Source organism: Saccopteryx leptura, chromosome 13, assembly GCF_036850995.1.
Source record: "Saccopteryx leptura isolate mSacLep1 chromosome 13, mSacLep1_pri_phased_curated, whole genome shotgun sequence".
NCBI classification, from domain to species: domain Eukaryota; kingdom Metazoa; phylum Chordata; class Mammalia; order Chiroptera; family Emballonuridae; genus Saccopteryx; species Saccopteryx leptura.
In genome coordinates, this window is record NC_089515.1 from 5,529,655 (window position 1) to 5,552,906 (window position 23,252).

At 51.6% G+C, this 23,252-nt stretch overlaps 1 protein-coding gene across 1 annotated transcript in view; it reads left to right on the top strand.

Annotated features, from left to right (window-relative positions):
* The first annotated feature begins 7,146 nt into the window (after positions 1–7,146).
* ADAM12 (ADAM metallopeptidase domain 12) overlaps positions 7,147–23,252 on the top strand; it is a 302,779-nt gene continuing 286,673 nt past the window's right edge. The window contains 8 exon segments of the mRNA XM_066355592.1: positions 7,147–7,495; positions 7,622–7,694; positions 8,051–8,156; positions 8,874–8,927; positions 12,443–12,723; positions 12,836–12,917; positions 12,920–13,049; positions 13,052–13,210. Coding sequence (XP_066211689.1) covers positions 7,147–7,495; positions 7,622–7,694; positions 8,051–8,156; positions 8,874–8,927; positions 12,443–12,723; positions 12,836–12,917; positions 12,920–13,049; positions 13,052–13,210 — 1,234 coding nt within the window.

Sequence of the window (23,252 nt, forward strand, 5' to 3'; positions counted from 1 at the left end):
CCAGGAAAGACACCCTGAAGGTCGCCTGCCCAGCTCTGACTCCACCCGGCAACACCTCCTCTTATCCAGGGAGGCCCCACCCCTAGGTTCTCACACCCTGTGTGGCCTCCCCACAAACACCTCTAAGATCTGATTAAAATGATCTGTTTTGCGGGATGGCACAGACAACGTGCGACATGGGACACTGTCTGTGTCTGTTCAGTAAAAACAATCTGTTATAAAAGTAGGGGTGTGACCCCAAATTGGGTTAAGATAGCTACATAGTAAAAACAGATCTGAACTAGCACGTGATTATCTAGAGATCCTGGTAGTGTCAACGGCTTTTGCTTTTTTTCCCCTCCTTGGTGCTTTTATACCGTTCCTAAAACTTTTCTTGTGAACATTGTACTACAGCAGTTCTCCATGGCCACGGTGACAAATTTCCACAAACTTAAAATGACACAAATGTATTCCTTTTCAGTCTCCAGGCTGGAGGTCTGAAGGGGGTCTCACCTATCACTGGGCTGTGTTCGTTCCCGGAGGGTCTGGGGCTGAATCCACCCAGGGGCTCATTCAGGGTGTCGGCAGAGTTCAGCGCCTTGTGTCACGGGTTCCCTTGAGGTCCCGGTTCCCTTGCGGCTGTTTGCTGAGGGCCCGTCTCAGCTGCTAGAGGCCACTCAGACGCCTTGGCTCACGGCTCCCTTTTCTCCATCTTCAAAGCCAGTAATGGTGAGTCACAACTCCCCGACAAGCATTGGGCCCACCCAGAAAGCCCAGGACCGCTTCCCTGTTTCCAGCTGCCAGCTGACTTCTCTGCTGCTCTGGGACTTCACATGATCACAGACGTGACACTAGGGGACTGGAGGGAAAAGGCAACAGACGTGACACTAGGGGACTGGAGGGAAAAGGTACTAGACCATGGGGACCAAAATCCTGTCTCCTACAAGCATTTATTTTTCATTAGTGAAAAAAATGTCAGCAGCCCTGGCTGGTGGCTCAGTGGATAGAGTGTCAGCCTGGCCTACGGACATCTCGAGTTTAATTCCCAGCCAGGGCACACAGAGGCAGTGGCCATCTGCTTCTCTCCCCCCCCCCTCCTTCTCTCCCACTTCTCCTCCCACAGCCAGTGGCCCGACTGGTTCTAGCGTCGGCCCCAAACGGCGGTTTCCAGGTGGGTCCCAGTTGCTGCGCACAGGGGAGTCTGTCGCACTGTCTCCCCTCCTTTCACTTAAAAAAATCATAGAAAAAATACCCCATTTTAATGAGACAAAGGAATGTCCACCATCCCTTGGACTTCTTAAATAACAGTCCACCTTGGCTAGGCTACCCAGGGCTCATCACTTGTGTAAATGCCGAATTTTCTTAGGAAATAATGGCTTCTTTTTGTCTCAGCCAAAATTCCAAATCTCTGGGCAAAACTTGCATCTATCTATCTATCTATCTATCTATCTATCTACCTACCTACCTATCTGTTATTTATTTATTTAAGAGTGAGCTTCCCCCTGATTTCGGCAGTCAGGTGTGCTTTCCCACACGGCCACAGTTTCTCCTCCCTGCGCACCAGTCCTTCGGCGTGCGGGGCGGAGTCTCTCCTTCCCCACCTACCATCCTGGTTCAACGTGTGGCTTGGTCTCAGCGACGGACAGGAATGGCGTGAGGCGGGCAGAGGTTCAGGAAGTGCGCGCACTGTGGGACTTGACCGTCAGTCCTGCTCTTTGGACCCTGAGGCCACCGCGAGATGAGCCTGGGCTGGCCTGTGGGAGAACGAGAGGTGATTCAGTGCAGAGACGTCCGGCCCGCTCGTGCCCTGAGACCCACTGACCTGCCCCTTACCTGCAACGTGGCTGCGGCCACACTGGGCCATCCTGAGCCAGCCTAGCTGTCAGCTGACCACAGTGACCCACCAAACTGCTGTCCCCAACCAGCAGCCCCACCGCACAGAGTCGTGAGACATAGTTCTTGTTTCCTCTTTTAAGCAACTGTATTTTGGTTGGTGTTTGATGTGAAATAGTACTTAGAGAACACAGCCTAGACACGATAAACATTCGTTACTGATGGGTGGGTTCTTCTTTCCAGAACTTTCCAGCGCATAAAGCTAATTATTCATAAAATAAACAAGAACCAACCCCCCCCCCCAAAAAAAAACCTACAATGCATCAGAAGCACTTTTAAGTCAGTGTAATTTTATTAACCCTAATGCATTGGTGTATAAGTGGAAAACGTTAATCCACATTGTAGTTCGGCCTACAACCCAATACTGGTACAAACCTCAACAATCAGGAACCGCAGGAGAATTGTTACATTTCCAAAATGAAACGGAAACAGTTGCAGATTTACGGAATAGTTGTTGCAGATAGTAGGCAGAATTGTTTTATACCCTTCCCCCATTTCCCCCTGTTTGTTGTCAGTGTCAAAAATAGCAGAGCACACCTCTGTCATAACCAGGAAACTAACACCAGTACGTTACTCCTCACTAACTCCAGAGTGGTCCGGGTCTCACTAGCTTTTCTGCCGGTGCCCGTTTTCAGCCCCAGGAGTCCCTCCATCCAAGACACCATACTGCGTTTATAATTTCCCATTGATTTGAGAAAAGGGGGAGGGTTGCATTCAGTTGTGAATTCATTGGCTGCTTCGTGTATGTGCCCAGACTGGGGATTGAACCCGTGACCTCGGTGTGCTGGGACGATGCTATACCCACTGAGCAACCCAGCCTGGGCCTATCTTTCCATTTTTAACGGACAGAAAAATCTATCAACGTTAAAGAGAGCTCCTGTTTTACAGGCGGTAAAGGACAGAAACCAAGTGGTGTACGGGTCGTGGGACAATCACAGACTCAGGTCTGAATCTTGGTGGTGCTCCTTTGGTAGGAGGCAGCCTGGCTCTGAGGAAGAGAATGCAGACTCCGGAATTGGGCAGACCTGGGTTGAGGTCTAGTCCGGGTTTGCCACTCAGGAGTCGCGAATGCCTGAGTAATTTATTCACTATCCCTTAGCCTTAGTTTTCCTGTATAAAGGAGAGCTAAAAATACACCTCCGGCAGCTAACAGAGAAGTTTGTACATAATGCCTGTAGGGTGTCTGGACCATAAAAGGGCTCAATGAGTGGCCACTGCCATTATCACAGCATCATCGTTTGGGAACGGGATGCCTAGTCATCTGTGACTCAGAAGATGATTCTCTCTTATAAAAAGGAGATGTCATTTTTATCCCACCGGCTTACTGTGGGGTTACATCTCAGACATGCAGGGGAGCGAGGTTTAGAAGGACATCGGCCTCTAAATCAGCCACAAATCACTCCTCAGTTGCTCCTGTTATTTTATTTTATTTTATTGTATTTTTTTTTCTGAAGCTGGAAACGGGGAGAGACAGTCAGACAGACTCCCGCATGCGCCCGACCGGGATCCACCCGGCACGCCCACCAGAGGCGATGCTCTGCCCACCAGGGGGCAATGCTCTGCCCCTCCGGGGCGTTGCTCTGCCGCAACCAGAGCCACTCTAGCGCCTGGGGCAGAGGCCAAGGAGCCATCCCCAGCGCCCGGGCCATCTTTGCTCCAATGGAGCCTTGGCTGCGGGAGGGGAAGAGAGAGACAGAGAGGAAGGAGAGGGGGAGGGGTGGAGAAGCAAATGGGCGCTTCTCCTGTGTGCCCTGGCCGGGAATCGAACCCGGTCCCCCGCACACCAGGCCGACGCTCTACCGCTGAGCCAACCAGCCAGGGCCAGTTGCTCCTGTTATTAAGGTGAGCCTGCCCCCCCAACAGGACGGACATCATTAGCCTGAAGGCATTCTACCAGAAAGTAAGCACCTGGTGTGTGAACATAGGTATCTTTTATGTACTTCTGAAAGGACTGTGGATACTTTAAGTACCTTCTGACAAGGTTGTTTTTGTTGTTTGTTTGTTTGTTTTTTCTGGGTTTTTGTTTCTTTCTTTCTTTTGGTGACAGGAAACAGATGCTCCTTGCTGGGAAATCACAGCAGCCTTGCTTTCCGGGGTGTGTCCGCGTGTGCCAGTGCGGGTGTGGGCGCGTACCTGTCCCTCCTCCTCTTCTCTGCAGGGACGCAAGAAGCTCTGTGTCACTTTCCAAAATAGAATTCAAAAATAGGTCAGTTGCAAGAGCCGTGAACTAGATCAGCTGCCATCCACCTAAGCAGGAGGAGGAAGGGGTTTGGCTCCAGAAAGACGTCATGTTTAGACCTCTGGTGTCTGTTCTACTCAGGCCTCGAGGGCCCTTTCGGAGGTGGGGGAGTAGGGGGGAGCGTGCGTGACACCGGACCCTCTGCTGTTCCGATGCGGACTGACGGCGTGCATTTTCTGACTCCAGGATGGCCACCTCTGGGATAGAGATCGTGGTCACCGGACATTGACACCAGGCTGGCCGACTGAAGCCCGGCGGTCGTTAGGGAAGCTCAGCGCAGGTCTGGGCACAGCCCTCTCTTCTTGGGGCGGAAACAGCAGGGCTCTCCGTGGGTAGGCGGTGGAGCGGCTGGATTTGAATAGCAAAACCATACTTGTGGGTAATGCTTCTGGTATTCCCGTGCAATGCACTTGGCCGGGGAAGCCAGAGTTACATCACCCCCACCCGGGGTGGGGAGGGGGGACTCTGCAGCTTTCTCTGTGCCGCTGGAAGCGTGCCTAGGAGGATCAGGCTGCACGGATGGCTCTCACCTTACTTTAACCGTCTCCTCTTGAACGGTAAGTGGCTTCCTCGCAGCGGTGGGCCGTTTTTCCATGGGGCGCACAAGCCAGAATACAGCCCACCCCCGGGGGGGAGGGCGGGGGGTGGTGGTGCAGGCATTTTCCTGGGGCTGCAGGGTGAGCATTTCCTAAGACAAGAGCTCACTCGGTTTCCTGGCACTCCACCCGGTGGAAGGGGCGCCCTCGTAGACGAGATGACGATTTTTAAAGAACCGTCAAATTTGATTTGGTGACTTTCTGAGTTATTACCGACACACATTTCTGGTTTCAGATGATTCTGACTCATGCTCTTATTGACTCTTTCCACGGTCGGCAAGCTCTCCGAGTCACCGCCGTCCTCACCCGTCGTCTGATAACCAGGACAAAGCACAGGCCGGGGTCGTGCAGGGCTTTAGAGAGACTTTCACTTGGTTTCTGTTACATTCAAAAACAATACCAGAAGTACCAGGCTTAGTTAAAAACCGGAGATTTTAGCAAATAAAACTAGTCACAGTGTAGATTTGGGTCTGACTTGACTTACATGGTAATGGGCCTTTGCTGGAGAGATTAGGGAGGCTCTTGGGAGCCTGATTCAGGGAAGACATGGACTACGGGCCACCTACCTTCGTGGACTGCAGAAATAGTTATGCTGACCTGGGGTCACCAAGACCGTGGGACCTTGAACCTGGACCGGGAAGCTGTGTAGAGAGGAAGACTCTTAAAGGCCCTGGTGGGTTAAAGACCCCCACGGTCAAATGTGGTTCATTTATCCAGTCAACCAGAAGCTGCTTTGCCTTTTTCTTTCACCAGGTGGTGGGGGAGGCATTCCTGCCAGATAGGACAGTGAGCAGGTCGAGGGGGTCGACTGCAGGGCAGATGGACTCGCGCAGTAATTATGGCACAGGGCGGCAAGCCTGGCACTCGCAGTGGGTACACTGACCTGAGCAAGTCAGAAGCAGACGTCCTCGCCTCGCCTGGAGACATGGGGAAGACAGCGGGGGTGGGAGGGGAGGCGCTGTGTATGGGGTGGGGGAGGAGAAGGAGGCTAGGGACGCAGCGTGGTTTGTGCTCAGATCCCAAACAGCAGTGAACAGTCTACAGTGCAGAGGATACCCACCACGGATAAACTGAATGTCCCAGCGAGGAGAGTCACTATCTCACTACAGGCAACGAGGACTCCAGAGCGTGTTGTCCAATTTTTTTTTTCTTTTTAAAAGTGCCCCTGTAGTAGCTGTCACTGGGATGACAGCAAAACACGCCCCCAGGAGTGGTGACTGTTGTTGAGGGAGGTACCCTGGTCCCCCTGCCCTGGGACTGGGAGGTGGGGGAGGGGACAGAGACAGACTCGAGGGTGAGATAGACAAGATGACGAATGACAAGGACACGGCAGAGGGTGGGGGAAGGAAGGGGTCAGACATGACTCAAGCTGTGGGTTCGCATCAGCGGGGAGGAAAGGAGATGGGAGTTAGATCCTTGGGGTCAGACACACCAGTGTCCAAGCCCAGCTGCACCTCTCTCAAGATTTGCACCCGTAGGCAAGTCCCTGGTCAGTGGCTTCACTTACTCCTTCGAAGGGAGAGCGACAAGCAGGCATGGAGGGGGGCTGACAAGCCCCCGGAGGCCTGGGGCAGGGAGATGCAGGCCAGAGGCTGCCCGCTGGGGCTCGTTTAGGTCAGGGGTAGTCAATGTTTTTATACCTACCACCCACTTTTGTATCTCTGTTAGTAGTAAACTTTTCTAACCACCCACCGGTTTCACAGTCATGGTGATTTATAAAGTAGGGAAGTAACTTTACTTTATAAAATTTATAAAGCAGAGTTACAGCAAGTTAAAGCATATAATAATAATTACTTACCAAGTACTTTAGGTCGGATTTTCGCTAAGTTTGGCAGAATAAATCTTTATAAAACAACTTACTGTAGTTAAATCTATCTTTTTATTTATACTTTGGTTGCTCTGCTACCACCCACCATGAAAGCTGGAATGCCCACTAGTGGGCGGTAGGGACCAGGTGGACCACCACTGGTCTAGGTGTTCCCTGTACCACCAGACCCAGGGGTCATGAGAATGTGCCCATGTTCCTCACCTCCAGCACAGGACACAGCAGGAGCCCTGGGAATGTCTGGTCAACTTCTGTCATTCTAAGCTCAGCCCAGGACAAAGAAAGCTGAAAAAGTCACCGGGGAGGCTGCTTAAGAATATTGCGGTGCAGGGTGCTAGGGGTGCTTGTACGCGAGGCGGCAGTGCCGGGAGCCCCACCGACAGGCGCTGACAGGGGTCAGGAAGGCAGGGGGCCTGCTGCCGGCTCAGGATGTGGGGAGGGTGAACACTGTCAGGTGCTTGGTACCTGCTAACCCACGACAGCTCCGTCAGACTCCAGACCGGAGCGCGGCGCGGGCCCTCAGGCCCCAGGCGTGTAGACTGGGTTTTCTTGCCTGAGTCCGTCGAGGAGTCAATAGGAGGAAGGAGCCACACCTCAAAGTGTCCCATGCCGGGATGCAGGACAGAGAGGCCAAAGTAGCATGGACAACTGACATCCAGGAAGTGACAGGGACCAGGAGCCACACAGGCCGTCTGAACCCCCGGCCTCCCCAGCGCCACCAGGATCGCTCCTTCACCCTTTACCCCAGAGAGAAACGAGCCCAGTCCTCTGAGGAGGAGGAGTCCCAGCCACAGAGGGACCCACCGTCTGATAAGCCCCCCCCCCCCACACACACACACAAGTCCCCGTGGCCTCAGGCAGACCCGTCCTGGAGCCCCGCGGCCACAGCTGGCCTCCAAGGTTTCAGAGAATTCAAGCAACTGGCAAGGAGCCAGAGGAGAGCAAACACCACGATTAAAGAGGGTGAGAACAGGACCCCGGAGGCAAGTTAAAGAAATTGGGGCTGATTTGCCTAAAACAGTAAAGAGAACTGGGACCTGTACTCGGACACATGAAGAGGGGCCAGTGTCCACCGATTTTCCATTGCAGGAGCGCAGGGCAAGACACAGACGGCCTCCTCTGCCAGCGGAGGGACACGCTACGAAGCAGCAGCTTCAGGAAGGTAGGTCTGCCTTGGCGTAGCCTTCCCTGGAGCTCCTACAAACAGGGGCGGGCCTCGCCGCCTGGGGGGCAGCGCAGGACAGGAGACAGAGAGGCCCGGCTGGTCCCCAGGGCCCCCTCCGTCCCAGCTCGCCTGGCTTTCTGGGAGCTGGTGCCTGTTTTCAGAGCAGAAACCTGACAAGTGACCTGAATTTTAGAAAGGGTGGCAGAGTGTACAGGGGGGGTGGGGGGGTCTCGCCCTCCAAGAGCGAGCCTGACCTTCAATCACATCGAGTCTTTGATGTGTTCAAGACACAGTCAACAGCGAATGCCAGCGGCCTCTTTGGCAGCTGGTGACAAACGTCGTACGACTTCCAGGAGGGGCAGCGTAGATCCGATTGGGGCGTGGCTGGCTAACCGCGCCGTGGACCGTAGACGCGCCCCCGAGAAGACCGTGGAACTCCATAACCCCAGAGAGTTTGCTGTGGGCGTCGCGGCTGTTCCTGTGCTCAGCGGTCCTCTCTCCGTCCCTCTGAGCTCCGTTGCTTATCCCACCGTCATTCACAGAAGGAACCGAGTTCAGATGCGGAGCCAGGCCTCTGGCTGCCTCCCCGCCTGTCCTGAACACCACACAGAAAGCGTTGATCCACAGACGGGACAATGGGGACATTGGTCAGTAAACCAGGACACTTCTGAGAGTGGATGAATGAGGGACGGCCTTCATAATTATGGTAGGACAGAACTAGAACCAGTGGCCACAATCTAACTCACATCCAAAGCTCACAAGCGAGATGGTAGTACCCTTGAAAGCGACATTCTCAGAAATCCTTGGAGGCTTTAAAAATATAGAAACGGGAATGTTTGCTTTATTAAATATATTTCCATCATCTATTGAGGCATAACATTACCCTCCCTCCCCCAATGAGTGGCTCAGAACAACAAACAGTCGCCACGTTGCGTGGCTTCCGCGGGTCAGAACCTGGGGAGCAGCCTGGCTGGACGGCCCGGCCTCAGGCCGCTCAGGAGGCCACAGTCTGGTACTGCCTTGGGCTGCGCCGTCTGGACACCCGCTGGGGCTGGACGGCCCACTTCCAGACGGCTCAGTCACGTAGCTGACGGCAGGAGACCTCAGAGTCTCACCCGGCTCCTCCCCACGGGGCCGCCAGAGGGCCTGCCCCCCGCCCACGGTCCCCTCTCCCAGGACGCAGTCTCGGAACTCACACTCGGGGACTCAGGCCGCATCTTCCTCATTAGGGTGAGTCGCTAAGCCCAGCCCACGCGAAAAGGGAAGGGGATTAAACTCCACAACTTGAATGAAGGAGGATCTTCAAATATTTGGTCCTTCTTGTCACCAGTTCACGTGTGCTTTGAGAGTCCCTGTTGGCTCTGCTCTGAGGACCGTCTCTCACGCAGCCGGGTCCAGAGAGTGTGGACAGGGACGGACATGGGCCACTGCGAGGGCTGTCTCAGCAGCTGGGGCCTGGCCGTGGTGGTGGCTTTCTGGTATTTCTGGGTGTTGTCAGTTACTCGGGGTACTTAAAAATGGGCCCTTTGGCCTGACCTCTGGTGGTGCAGTGGATAAAGCATTGACCTGGGAACACTGAGGTCACCGGTTCAAAACCCTGCACTTGTCTGGTCAAGGCATATATGGGAGTTGATGCTTCCTGTTCCTCCCTTTCTCTCTCTCTCTCTCTCTCTCCCTCACTCCCTCCATCCTCTCTAAAATGAATAAAAAAAAAAAAATGAAAAAAAAAATGGGCCCTTTGTGTGTGTGGGGCACAATAAGCTCCCCATCACAGCAGATGTACATAAGGGGGGACTGGCAGGGTGACACAGAGGAATAGAGAGAGTGTAGGGGAGCTGGCTAAGTGACCTTCATGTCTCGTCTGACCCACAGGACCCAGGAGCTGGGGTCCCCCAAGCCCATCTGCCTATGTTGTTTGGATGGCTCCGTAGGAGCTGACTCTGTGCAGTGACGGACGCATCAGAGCCGGGGACGGTCACTCTGCCCAGAGCAGGGTCTGTGGGAGCAGCAGCCGTCTGAGGACGTGGCACCCTGGACTGTTGGCGGAGAAGCTCTATGAGAAGCAAGCTGGACTGCATATCAGCGCAGGCTGAGAGGGCCACGAGTGCCGGCTTCCCCGAGACAGGGAATGGAGAGGGTCCCCAGAATCTTCATCACAGGCGGCTGTGTGTGTCTGCATTGCAGCGAGACGGGGTGCAGTGCCCGGGCAGGGGCAGGCTGCGCTGCCAGCCCGTGTCTGACGCTCCATCGACAGGCAGATCACACTGCAAGGAGGCCGGCCCTCTCGCCATGCGGTGGTCAGATGCGCCTGCCAGTGCCTCCTGGCTCAAGGGAGCCTGACTCCATTTTTCATCTGTTTGTCCCCAGAGCGGATGGAGCTCAATGTGACTCAGGGAAGAAACAAGTGGCCTTTCCATTGTGAGCGCCCGCAGGAAACAGAACTGTAAAAGTCAATTCTTCTCGAAGACAACAAGCCATCTATCTGCAACTTGAATGAGCAGAGCCTGGCCTCTGACCCCATACCATTACCTAACAATCCAGTATTGACAGCTCTGTCAGCCTCCACTTCCTGTGAATGAGGGGGCCCGGGTTCCCACCCCAAGGCTGGCCATCTGCAGGACCAAAGAGCCGCGCTCTGCCCAGCTGGGCGGTACAGACACACGTGGCCTCCCAGAACAGTGTCGGGCCAGGCCCCTTGCCCCACGAGATGGTGACTTAGAAGCGTGAGAAACCGAGGTGTGTGGCTAGGATCATCTGTCCTGGCTTTCTGTCCCCCACCGCCACCCCCTGCATTACCCCTTTGAAGACAACTTTGCAATTACCAGGTTAAAAAAAAAATAGATTTTTACAGTTAAGAGTAACAGATAATATTCAAGAACAAAAAGAAATGGACTATTCGGAGAGAAAACGTATAAAGTCCCCAGCTCAGTGCACAGCCTATATGAGGTCCATTCTAAATAAACAATTTAACCAGTCAGAATGATTCAAGGGAGCAGCAGCTGCCCCTCTCCCCCCACCCCCAGGCAGGTCTGTCCCATTGATCTCAAAGGAAACAATCTCTGATACTCTTGCACACTGGTTCTGATAGCACCATCTATGGAACACAAGTATCAGAACCACCTGAGTACTTGCTAAAACTCTCCTTCCCAGACCTAAGGGGACCCTCCAGTGCACCCGCGGGGAGGGGGGTTGAATTCTGAAGGAACACCAGGGACCTGGTGGTCGGGATGGCAGGGCAGGAGCTCACTAAAGGCTCACTTGCACCTGGGAGGTTTGCATTGGGTATACTTTGCGCACGGTGAAGGCTGACCTCAGGCTTAAAGACACAGGCCGAGCCTGGAAACAGAGCTGGCGTGGCTGCTGACTGACTCCTTAGCCCGCACGACCACCAGACAGAACACCGCTGAGCTCGGTGTCCTGCCATTTCCTCATCCGTACATTCGGGATTTCAAGTGAAAAATACCACCCGGGGAAGCCTTTTAGCACGATCCTCTGATTCTACGAAGACTGGGATAAATAATGTCGTCGTTAACAAACTGCTGCATGATTATTAAACAGGGTAAGTAACCAGCTCTGACTGGTCAATAGGGGTGATTTATCAGTTTGTGCTCCAGGCAGCAAAGCCTTGGGAGGCGAGAGGCATTTCTCACTGGTGCGCTCTTCCAAGTCCCTAACACAGTATTGCTGATTGCTCGTGGAGGGAATGGATGAGCAAGGGAAGGGCTGCACGGAGCCAGAAGTAGGTGGCTGGGTTTAAACCCGGGCTTGGACCCTGGCTTTGCTTCCAGATGCAGTGTTGAGATGCCCTGACCCTGAGAAGGGGACCCTTGGGCCAGTGCCTCTGTCACTCTTCTTTTTTTAAGGCCTGCACCTTGTTGAGGGGTTTAACCTGGGGGGTGGGAGGGAGATAGAGAAGTTACACTCTAGGAGGAAGAGATGGTACAAGAAAGCTGTCCCTCAAATGTTGGCCGCCTGGGACAATGGGGCGTGGTCAGGAAAGACTTAAGAGAGATGGTTCACCTTCCTGGCTCCACAGTGGAATCACTCGGACCTTTGAGAACTATCCAGGGCTTGGCCTCCACTTAGGAGATTCTGAGTTAAATAGTCTGGGCAGGGGTTGGTGGTGGTGCCACTTAGCTCCTTAACCCTTAGGGTTCTAAGAAGTTACCAAGGTTGGGAATCACCCTAGCCCCACAAGGAGGGCGACAACCATCCCTGAGACATCCAGCTCCTTTAGCCTGTGGCCCCCTTCACTGCTGCTCCCAATGGTTCCCAGAGGCCAACAAGTTCTGTTAGAAACTGACATTAAGCCAGGCTCTCTGGCGGGGAAGGTGGAAGCCAGGGAGGACTGGGGTTTGAAGGAAAAACCCTCTACTCATTTCTCTAGTGTTTTCCAAACACCTCGTGCTCTCTGGGAGTCTCATTCCAAAGGCATGGAATTGCACCCTGGCCCCGTATTTTTTTAAGAGATAACTCCAGATACTTCTCATAATCAAGAAAGTTTGGGAAACATCATCAAAAGCCCTTCTCTGGGGCCACGCCATGGAAAAGAAACACGAGTCCATGTGTATCATGCAAAATCTAAAGCAATACATCAAAAGCTTAATGCCCATTTGCCGGGTGGCTGCAAATCCAGGTTTATTTCTCAGGCACCCCTAAGTCCATTTGGAGGCTTAGGGGACCGCCCGCCCGCTGGGCTGGAGACCGTCTTTCAGATCTGTTCCCTGCTTTCCGCGGGTTTTCAGCGAGCCAGGGAGCGAGCAGCCGGAGTCATCATTTCCAGCCTCAGACTGGAAAAGCTGGACCGTGCAGCCGCGTGTGCTTTTGGTGCCCGGGGCCCCGCGGCCACACCATCCTGGGGCGGGAATGTGTGCGCTCTGGGCCACGTCTGTGCCGCTGGGAGCGCAGCCCGGGAGGCGCCCTGCATCGAGCCGCCCCGGAGGTGGGCGAGCGCCGGCTCTGGGCGGGACCCTGGCGGGGACCCTGAGCGGTCTCTAGGACCCGCGGGACGCCGCCGGCGGGCGGGGTGCGGGGGAGACCATAATTTGTTCCGTGGTAATGAGACGGTGACTGTTGGCCGTGGATCCATTTCACAGGCTTGCCCTCTCTCACTAACGATCTTCCTGGTCCCCGGGCCAACCCAGACAGCTTGCTCATTTACTGCAACGGTCAAGGCTGGCTCGTGCCAGAGCAGTGCGCGCGCACACACGGTGGGGGGGGGGGGGGTGCTTTTTTTTTTTTTTTTTTTTTTTTTTAATGAAAGCCTAGACTAGCTCGTCGGCGGCGCGGGCGCTGCGCGAAGGGTTCGGAGCTGACTCCCAGCAGCAGAAAATCCCTCGGGTCTCGACGCCCGGCCCCGCCCGCCGCCCGCGTGGAATGGTGCGCTCTCGCCACCGGACCCCGAGAGCTGCTGCACGGAAGGTCGGCGACCATGCCAGCGCGCCCCCCGCCTGCGCCCCGCGCCCTCCTGCTCGCCCTGGCCGGGGCCTTGCTGGCGCCCCGCGCCGCCCGAGGTAAGTCGCAGAGCCCAGGCAGCTTACAGCCGGCCTCCCGCTCTCCTCTCCCGTCTGCCTACTGGGGTCGTCCGCTGCCTGGGCACTCGCCTGCGGGGGCACCTCGCACAGCACTGGGGGGACGCCGAGTGGGCGGGGCTGCCCAGCCAGGCGCGCTCCGTGGTGCACAGCGGAGCCCTACCGGCACCGGGAGGACACCCCCGGCCGCCCCCCACCACCACCACCACAAGGTGCCAGTTCCCGGGGTAGGAGGGAGCACTTGGTTCGGGGCCTGGAAGCCCCAGCGAGTAGCCCGGACAGCTCAGCCTTGGGGCTGCGCGCCCACCCGTGTCCCCTCCCTCTTGGGTGTCACTTGACAGTTAGTTACACGTGTCGCCAGGGATAATGCGCGTCTGGTCGTCTTACCCTGTCCCTTAGTGACTTCCCCCCACTCCAGGCTCTGGGTCTACCCTCCACAAGGTTCCCTGTCCACCCACCCCTCCTCCCCTCAGATACACGTGGGGGACGCGCAATCACCACGCAGGTGAGCCATCCCCTTCCCCGCAGGTGTGCTTGCTGTGTTCCGCAGCAGTCTCCATCTGAAAAGCAAGCCAAAAAAAATTTGACTCTTGTTTTCTTACCCTCTTTTGTTAATTCCGGGTCGCTCTCCTGTTACCAGTAGTGGCCAAATTTGAGCAGAATTTTCCCGTCTCTCACCACCTCGTCAGTTTCTTGGCCATAAATTAACACTTAAATCAACTTTGTGCAAAGAAACAACTCACTTCGAAGTTAAAGTGTGGATATTGTGGTTAAGTCTAGCCTTCCCCGAGTTCTATCCCCTTACAGCTGAGCACCCGAGGAACCTTTCTTTTTGCATAATGAGGACTCGCTCGCCCAGCAGGTGTCCTGTTAACAATTCGGATGTTCCCCCTTCTCACCCCCCCCCCCCATCTTCCAGCCGCTGTCTGTCTCTCTGCCGCTAGAGGCGCTGTCGGTCTACCAATAACATGACTGGCCCTGACCTCCAACTCGAGATTTCTATGATTTTACACACAAGCATCTCTTTTTCCACAACTGGCCTCAATCACGAACTGTTACCACTTTATGGTACATTTTATTCTGCAATTGCCTCTGCTACCCTCCACCCCTCCCAGTCTCCCTCCCCATCTCCCTCCCCCACCGCATCTACTGTAATGTGGCTAAAACCCAGCTCTCAAGTTAAAATCCGCACAGCAAGGAAGACCGACTTGGGAACTGATGATTAAATCAAAGGATTGCACAAAGCAATGCAGGAGCCCTGGGGAAGCCAGCAAAGGAATACTTCTGACTGTTCAGTTAAATAACTCTGATTTGCACATAAAAATAATAGCGCTCCAAAGTGTTTTGGAAAGACTTTTGTACAAATTGGTCCTTTTAAAAGTTTGTTGAGAAATAACTTGTTAAAAAAAAAAACCAAAAAACAACCAAGACTCTTAAAGAATGCCTGAGGTGTCCGTTAGCTTACCCGCACATGCTCTGTCCCCATAAACAGAAGTTCACTGAGCAGGGATGATATTTTTGTTTAGAGGAAAATGTTTACTAAATGAAGCTAACAATGAGAAAATATTTTATGGGGGGCTTTTTATTATTTTATGACTGCAGCTTTGGTGGAGAGATTTTTTTCCCCCCTTAGGATAGATAGGACTCAGAACAGAAAGCCAATCAGACCTCTCAGCATTCTGAATGGGGGTCATGTGCTTATCCAAGGATAATCACTGCGTTTTTACTGCTGGGTTCCCAATATCAAGTCTTAAATCAACCAGTGCCCCAACGTGTAGATAGCATTGATGTTGTTTAAAAATCCAGATATACAAGGAAACACTTCTGTGTATTGGCAAAAAAAAAAAAAGGAGGAATTACTGCTTGCTAAAGGCAGACAGGGGTCCCCAAACTTTTTACACAGGGGGCCAGTTCAGTGTCCCTCAGACCATTGGAGGGCTGCCACATACAGTGCTCCTCTCACTGACCACCAATGAAAGAGGTGCCCCTTCCGGAAGTGCGGCAGGGGGTCGGATAAATGGCCTCAGGGGGCTGCATGCAGCCCGCGGGCTGTAGTTTGGGGACGCCTGCATAGGTCCTGGGTTTTGTCTCCCTGTGTGTTGGGTACCCTGAGCCCCAGGACTACTGCCTACTTGGCACCCTGCTGTGGCATGTCAGCCCTCACAGGTCCAAAACAGAGCCCTAGACCCCAAACCCTCTGCTCCGGAATTCATTCTTTTCCCGGTGTTCCCAGCTCAGTGACTACGTCCTCTGCCTTCTCCAGACTCCTCAGGTGAACGCCTAGAAAGTCATTTCTCAGCACCTCTTTCTCTGTAAGCCCCCGATCTCCCCATACATTCCCATCTTCTTGCCTTCCCCCCAGCAGAGCAGCCTCCTCTCGGGTCTCCTGGCTTTCCTGCCTGTCCCTGCACAGGGCATTCTTCCCAAGATCACGCTAAAGTCATCTTTCCACCAGGAGTTGGATCATGAAGGTTCCCTGTTTAAAACTCCCCAGTGGCTTGCGATGGCTCTCCGGAAAGCAAATCCAAAGCTCTGAATAACCTAATCCAGGGGTAGTCAACCTTTTCATACCTACCACCCGCTTCTGTATCTCTGTTAGTAGTAACATTTTCTAACCACCCACCGGTCCCAGAGCAATGGTGATTTCTAAAGTAGGGAAGTCACTTTACTTTATAAAATTTATAAAGCAGAGTGACAGCAAGTTAAAGCATATAATAATAATTACTTACCAAGTACTTTATGTCAGATTTTTGCTAAGTTTGGCAGAATAAATCTTTATAAAACAACTTACTGTAGTTAAATCTATCTTTTTATTTATACTTTGGTTGCTCCACTACTGCCCTCCATGAAAGCTGGAATGCCCACTAGTGGGCGGTAGGGACCAGGTTGATAACCACTGACCTAATCCCTGTTTTCTCTCTGACCTCCTTTTTCTTACCATTCTCGCTCACTGTACCCCGGCCACACCGACATCTCTTCTTTCCAACTTTCCCATGTAGTATTGCCATCATTTTTAAAAGCAATGCTCAATGTTTGCATCAAGAAGACTGCAAATACTGTTCACAATTGAGCCACCCCAGTGTCCTGTGATTCTATTTCATCCCTCCTGCAACTTTTGGGGTTTTTTTCCCCCTAGAGTTAATAATTGCTTTTTTTTTTTTTAATGTTTTATTTCTTGGGCACTAATCTCTACTTTCAAACTTTCTTGGGAGAACTATTAAATTCCTTTCAATGTTATCAAACACATCAGGTGATCTATCCATTATTTTTTTTTTCCCCCTTGGTGCTGTCTGTCCAGGAGGCCTTTGTCTGCCTGTTCCAATGTAAGCTGGTTACTTTTTGAGGCATGTATATAGCATAGCTGTTGTCTCTACCCTTAGTGCCAAGATGCTGGGAATTCCTCCTGCTTCTTTCCTGTGTTGGATCATCTGTTCCATGAGCAGCATAACTTTTTCTTTCTAAGTTTATTCTTTTTTTTTTTTTTTTTTTTGTGGAGCACGTTTTCTGGTAGCCTCCCAAAGATGGGTATGTGGATGGTGACATTTTTTTTTTTTTTTTGAGAACTTGTTAGAATGCTTTCTTTCACCAGCAAAGAACCGAAAACCTGACTCTAGCAATTTAAAAAACAAAAAACAAAAAAAACTTTTTCTTGACTTCTGCATAGCACACAGCCGTGACAGACACAGTGAAGGGGTGAGCGGTACTGTTCGGAGCCCAAGCTCTTGCTTCTGTTTGCATCTGCCATGCTGAGATGCTGACTCCTGCCTTCAGGCTCCCTGCCTCTTGGTCTCGTGACGGCTGCTGCATCTCTCGGCATTGTGTTCGCATTCCAGGAAGCAGCAGGGCAGAAGAGGCGAAAGCGGAGCCAGCCAAAATCCGTTCCGTCAGGAAAATATGAATATTTCTAGAAACTCTTGTGACCGATTTCCTCTCGGCCAAACTGTGACACGGGGCCACTACCAGCTGCCTGGGAAGATAGAAAAGTAAATATTTTCAGCTGTTGCAAATCAAACCGAGTCCTGGGAGTGGGAGGGAAGGTTAGACTGTGTCTGCGCACAAGTATGTCGATATATATTTTTTACTCTGGGTTGCTTGTGTGTTTAGGTATAAAATTCCGAGGGGAAGTCCTCTTTCCTCAATATTTCATGAGACGTTCCCTCATCTCTCCTGTGCCCTCTGCTGCCTTGACCAGCCTTTGCATGTGGCCTGTTTTCCTTTCTGAAAAACTTCCATCATCTTTTTATCCAAAGTATTTTGGCATCTCCTGATAATGGGCTTTCGCTAAGTTCTTGTGAGAAACGGTGCTGGGAACTCCATAGCCCTTTCAATTTGAAAATTCGTGACGCAAGGTTCTGGTGGACTTTATTGTGTGATTTTTTTTTTCAATGAGTTCATTCGTGTGGTTTTTATTGTGCTCAATCTGAAACTGCCATCAGCCGGATGTCTCGACCTCCTGAAAACATCCTCTGATTTTCCTGCCTATTTTTTTTTTCATCTACATTCTGGGAGAGTTTAATTTTCTTTTCCAGCCCTGTGAATCACGTTATTTATTTCTGCTACCAGATAATTTAATTTCCAAGGGGTGCTTCTTGTTCTATGAACGTTCCATCTCTTTTTTTATTTTTATTTTATTTTTTTTAGTATTCTGCTCATTTTTTAAAATAATGGATGCAAGATTTCTATGAACTCCTGAGTGTAATTTTATTTTTACTCGTTGTTAGCCCACTTTCTTCTCATGCGAGCATGGGGATTCTTCCCCACCCCTGTCTGGGGTAGTCTCAGACTTTCTTCAAGTGCCTGAATTTTGGCTCTGTTTATATTTAATTAATGAGACAACAGAAGGGCCGGTGGAAAGTTCTGTGAACTTCCAAAGCACACGTTTTGCTGAAGGGACCTCCGTGCATCACTGCCTGGGCCACCTCGTCAGTCTGCTCCATTCCCCCAGGGAGGGACCCTGTACCCCCTGCTGAGGATGTGGGAGCCCGGCTGCAGGGTCTGTCAGCTCCGCTAGGAAAGCAGGGTTATCGTGGATGCTTCACTCTTTTATGCTTTTATTACATGACCTTGTTTTCAGTTTGGTACCAAGTGACCCCTCCCTACTCTGAGCTGTGGCTGGGTCTTGAGCACAGAAGTCTCCTGCAGTGTCTCCAGGAAATCCATGTCCTCGTCTGTAGGGGGTCCAGAGCGCTCACTGCTCCTGGTGCGGTCTTTCCGCCCCATGGTACTGGCCACCAGCGGTGCCCCTTCCTCCCACTCCCAAGCCTTTCCGGGGTCCTGCTCATCCATCCCACCTTCTGTCCAGACAATAGGGCTCCAGTTCTCTCTCCTCTGTGACTAGGCAGCCACTCGTCTCTCCTCCTCCATCTGCCAAAGCTGGACCGCTTTCCCTTACCAGTTCTCTGCCTCTAATTCTCCGTTCTGTACTTTGAGTATTAGCGCCCGCAGCTCTGCCCGTCCGTCCAGAAGTCAGGCGGTGCGCGTTCTGCCTGGAGACACGTTTCCTCCCCCACCCTTCCCACTTGGCTTTTTATTTTTTTTTATTTCTTCCTTGTGGAAACAAAAATTACATCCATTTTTAAGTGTTTTGAAACTTTTTTTCAAAGATCTGTAAATACTCAAAGTCAACATATACCTAATTAGATAGCTGTTGCAGCTGTGGGGACTATACAGCTTTCATTTTAATTTTTTTTAAGGAATGTAGCAACATCATCTACAGAAGCAAAGCCTATTTCTTCCTGGTGTACACGATGCTATAATGAACTCATTACAGTTGCAGAAAAAAAAATTTTTTTTTTAAATTTTGTATCAGAGTGTGTTCCGGAGGCCTGTTTAAGCTGAAGTGTTCCTGCAGGATCTGTAATTTACGAAGACAGGTGTGAGAAACACATTCAGATGTTCCTTCCCGGCCAAATGGCCAGCCCGCAGCCCCTGGCTGGACGCCCACCGGGAGCCGTGTGGGGCAGCTCTGGGCTATGTACAACATCAGCCGCTCTCTGGGGTCGAGAAAGTGCAGCTGATAGAATCTAGACGGAAGGTTTTAGGAAGCAGAGTCTGTGCGTTTTAGTAGCTGTTTCTTTGTGGGTGTTTTTGAAGTCTTTTATTAAACCTCAAGTTTTCCTGCCAGCGTGTAGTTCTTCAGATGGGTGTTCATGGAGTGCATTGGGGCTGGGGGCTGTCCTGAGACCTGTGCATGCCCCGTCTCGTGCAGTCCTCCCCGGAGGGCCTTGCGGCTGGTCCTGTCCTTACCCTCACCGCAAAGAGGAGGACACCGGGGCTTCCGGCGGGGAGTACCCGCTGAGTGGCAGGCGCAGGCTTGTCCCTCGGTCATCTCACAGCAGAGACGAGGACCGAACCTCACTGTGATCCACGTTCCAAACCCCTGTGCACGGGCTTTGGAGTAATTATCACGTCTGCAGCAATCAGGTTTTTAAACAGGACGGTAGTGCGGTTCAAACGACCCTTATTTGCCAGTCAGAACGCCCTCGTGGGAGATCACGCTCACCGACAGACCGCCACTTCATCCTGCTCCCTGTACTCTATCCCGGTCCGGTACACCGTGCCTCTGACTCGCAGGCAGGATGGAGAGCTGAGTAAGTCGGCGTCACACAGCCGTGCTTTACCCTGGAAGCTGAGACGTCACTCCAAGGCTGCGTGAAGAGCTGCACTTCTAGGCAACTGCCTCTAGCGTTGGGCAGTCTCCTCGGGGTCCCTCTGGACCTCCTGCCTGTTGTTCCCCTCGCTTCTGGAAGCTTTGGCCTCCGCAGTCAGGTCAGGCGGGCGGCCCGGTCTCAGAGCTGTCCACGCGCCCCTCCACGTCTCCCCCAGCAGGGCATGCGAGCCCGGCCCGCGATTGGACCAGAAGAGCCCATGTTTTGTATTTTGCTCTATTCGTCACTGAAGCCGGGATAGGATGTTGGCCTTTTCTCGTGAGACCGATGGTTCACATGAAACTGAGCGTCATCTGAGAGACTGGTTTTGCTTTTTCTGTTTTTGTTTCTTAAATCCTGGCCCATCTGGTAGTCTCGGAACTTAGGGTCTGTGTTTTATCTTAAATGCAACCGGTTCCTGGGCTAGATGACGTCCCAACGTGAGGCATTCTAAGTGCAGTTTAACTTCTGAGCTAAAATAATTCTTTTGGTCGGTATCCGTGTCATTTGAGATACGATCGTGGAAAAAGATGATCAATAAAGAATTTTGGGCCCCTCGTCTATTCTCCTATGAAACATGAAATATTTTAGAAGCTTAGAATATTTAGAAGTTGAGGAAAGAAATATTTTAGAAGTCTAGAATATTTAGAAGTTGAGGAAAGGACATAGGATAAACTATGCGTCCGTCTTCTTGCCAGCCAGATTTCTATGCTGGCTTCAGAATTTTTAAAATTTAAAAATACGTAACATGTTAAAGATAGATTGATCACAGCCCCCTGTTCTAACCCATCCAGTTCCTCCTCCTTAAGCTTAAGGAACCACTGTTCTGAAGTTATCTACTCATATACAGGCCTGAGCTCTGGAGCATCTGTTACAAATGAGTCTTGGAGTTGTCGAGTGGGCTGCTTTTCTACGTGAGTGTATTCAGCTATATTGCTCTCTGCGTTGGGTATGCCAGTTTACATTCCTCCTTGTTAGACAGCTTGGGCTACCCCTGTTTTTATCGGTACGGAGCATCGGAGCATCTTCAGACTCTTAAATGTTGCCGAGCTCAATGTGAAATGGTGTGTTGCTTTCATCGGCATTTTCCTCATTACGAGAAACTAAGACTCTGTGTTTACGTTGTTTTTTGTGTGTTTCTTCTTTGAAAGACTTAGTCTCATCATTTGCCCATTTTCTCATTTGAAATTTTGGTTTAGGAAGTCTTTCTCTCTTTCCTAAGCTCAAAAGGAGATTTTTAAAATAATTTCTTCTATGTATTTTTCTTATTGCTTAAGTTTAGGGAGACAGAGAGAGTAAAGAGGAGAGAGAGAGAGAGAGAGAGAGAGAGAGAAGGAGAGAGAGACATTCATTTGTTGTTTCCATTTAGTTGTGCATTCATTTATTGCTTCCTGTATGTGCCCTGACCAGGGATCAAACCCATATCCTAAGCCAGGGGTCCCCAAACTACAGCCCGCGGGCCGCATGTGGCCCCCTGAGGCCATTTATCCGGCCCCGCTGCACTTCCAGAAGGAGCACCTCTTTCATTGGTGGTCAGTGAGAGGAGCACATTGACCATCTCATTAGCCAAAAGCAGGCCCATAGTTCCCATTTAAATACTGGTCAGTTTGTTGATTTAAATTTACTTGTTCTTTATTTTAAATACTGTATTTGTTCCCGTTTTGTTTTTTTACTTTAAAATAAGATATATTCAGTATGCTTAGGGATTTGTTCATAGTTTTTTTATAGTCCGGCCCTCCAACGGTCTGAGGGACAGTGAACTGGCCCCCTGTGTAAAAAGTTTGGGGACCCCTGTCCTAAGCATTTCAGGATGACGCCCAAACCGACAGAGCTACCCAGCCAGGGCCCAAATAATCTCTTCTAAATTTTGACTTTTTGCTGTTCACTTTCAGTATAACTTGAATTTCTTTATTTATTGTATGAAGTTAGTGTCTGTTTTTTCCCCATATAAATAACATAACCCTTTCCCACTTCTAATGAACACCAAATATAGGCAGATGCTTCTGGGTTCCTTGTTTTGTTAGACTCTTTATCCGAATTCTAATATCACACTGTTTTCAGTATCCTACACCTTATAAGAAGTCTTCAGTGTTTGGGCTGGTGGCCAACCAAGGGTGCAGTGGGTAGACACTGAGGTCAGCCTGCTGGGGTTTGCATATCAGCTCTGTCCCCTCATTACTGCCAGGTGACCTGACAGGGTGACTAAGCAATCTGTGTCGTCAGGACTTACCCAGTTTTAACACTGAGAATCTCACGTGGCAGAAAACCTCTCGGTACTGAGCAAATCACGATGGTTCGGTCACACTGAACTTCGGACAAATTATCTAGTCATTGTTTCTCCCTCTATGAAAAGGTGACCATAAGAGGACCTGCCTCTAGAGGGTGCGGGGAGGATGACATGAGATAGTACATGGAAGGTGCTCTGTACCTGCCTCTAGAGGGTGCGGGGAGGATGACATGAGATAGTACATGGAAGATGCTCTGTACCTGCCTCTAGAGGGTGCGGGGAGGGTGACATGAGATAGTACATGGAAGATGCTCTGTACCTGCCTCTAGAGGGTGCGGGGAGGATGACATGAGATAGTACATGGAAAGTGCTCTGTACCTGCCTCTAGAGGGTGCGGGGAGGATGACATGAGATAGTACATGGAAGATGCTCTGTACCTGCCTCTAGAGGGTGCGGGGAGGGTGACATGAGATAGTACATGGAAGATGCTCTGTACCTGCCTCTAGAGGGTGCGGGGAGGATGACATGAGATAGTACATGGAAAGTGCTCTGTACCTGCCTCTAGAGGGTGCGGGGAGGATGACATGAGATAGTACATGGAAAGTGCTCTGTACCTGCCTCTAGAGGGTGCGGGGAGGGTGACACGAGATAGTACATGGAAAGTGCTCTGTACCTGCCTCTAGAGGGGTGCGGGGAGGGTGACACGAGATAGTACATGGAAAGTGCTCTGTACCTGCCTCTAGAGGGTGCGGGGAGGGTGACACGAGATAGTACATGGAAGATGCTCTGTACCTGCCTCTAGAGGGTGTGGGGAGGGTGACATGAGATAGTACATGGAAGATGCTCTGTACCTGCCTCTAGAGGGTGCGGGGAGGGTGACATGAGATAGTACATGGAAGATGCTCTGTACCTGCCTCTAGAGGGTGCGGGGAGGGTGACACGAGATAGTACATGGAAAGTGCTCTGTACCTGCCTCTAGAGGGTGCGGGGAGGGTGACACGAGATAGTACATGGAAGATGCTCTGTACCTGCCTCTAGAGGGTGCGGGGAGGATGACATGAGATAGTACATGGAAGATGCTCTGTACCTGCCTCTAGAGGGTGCGGGGAGGATGACATGAGATAGTACATGGAAGGTGCTCTGTACCTGC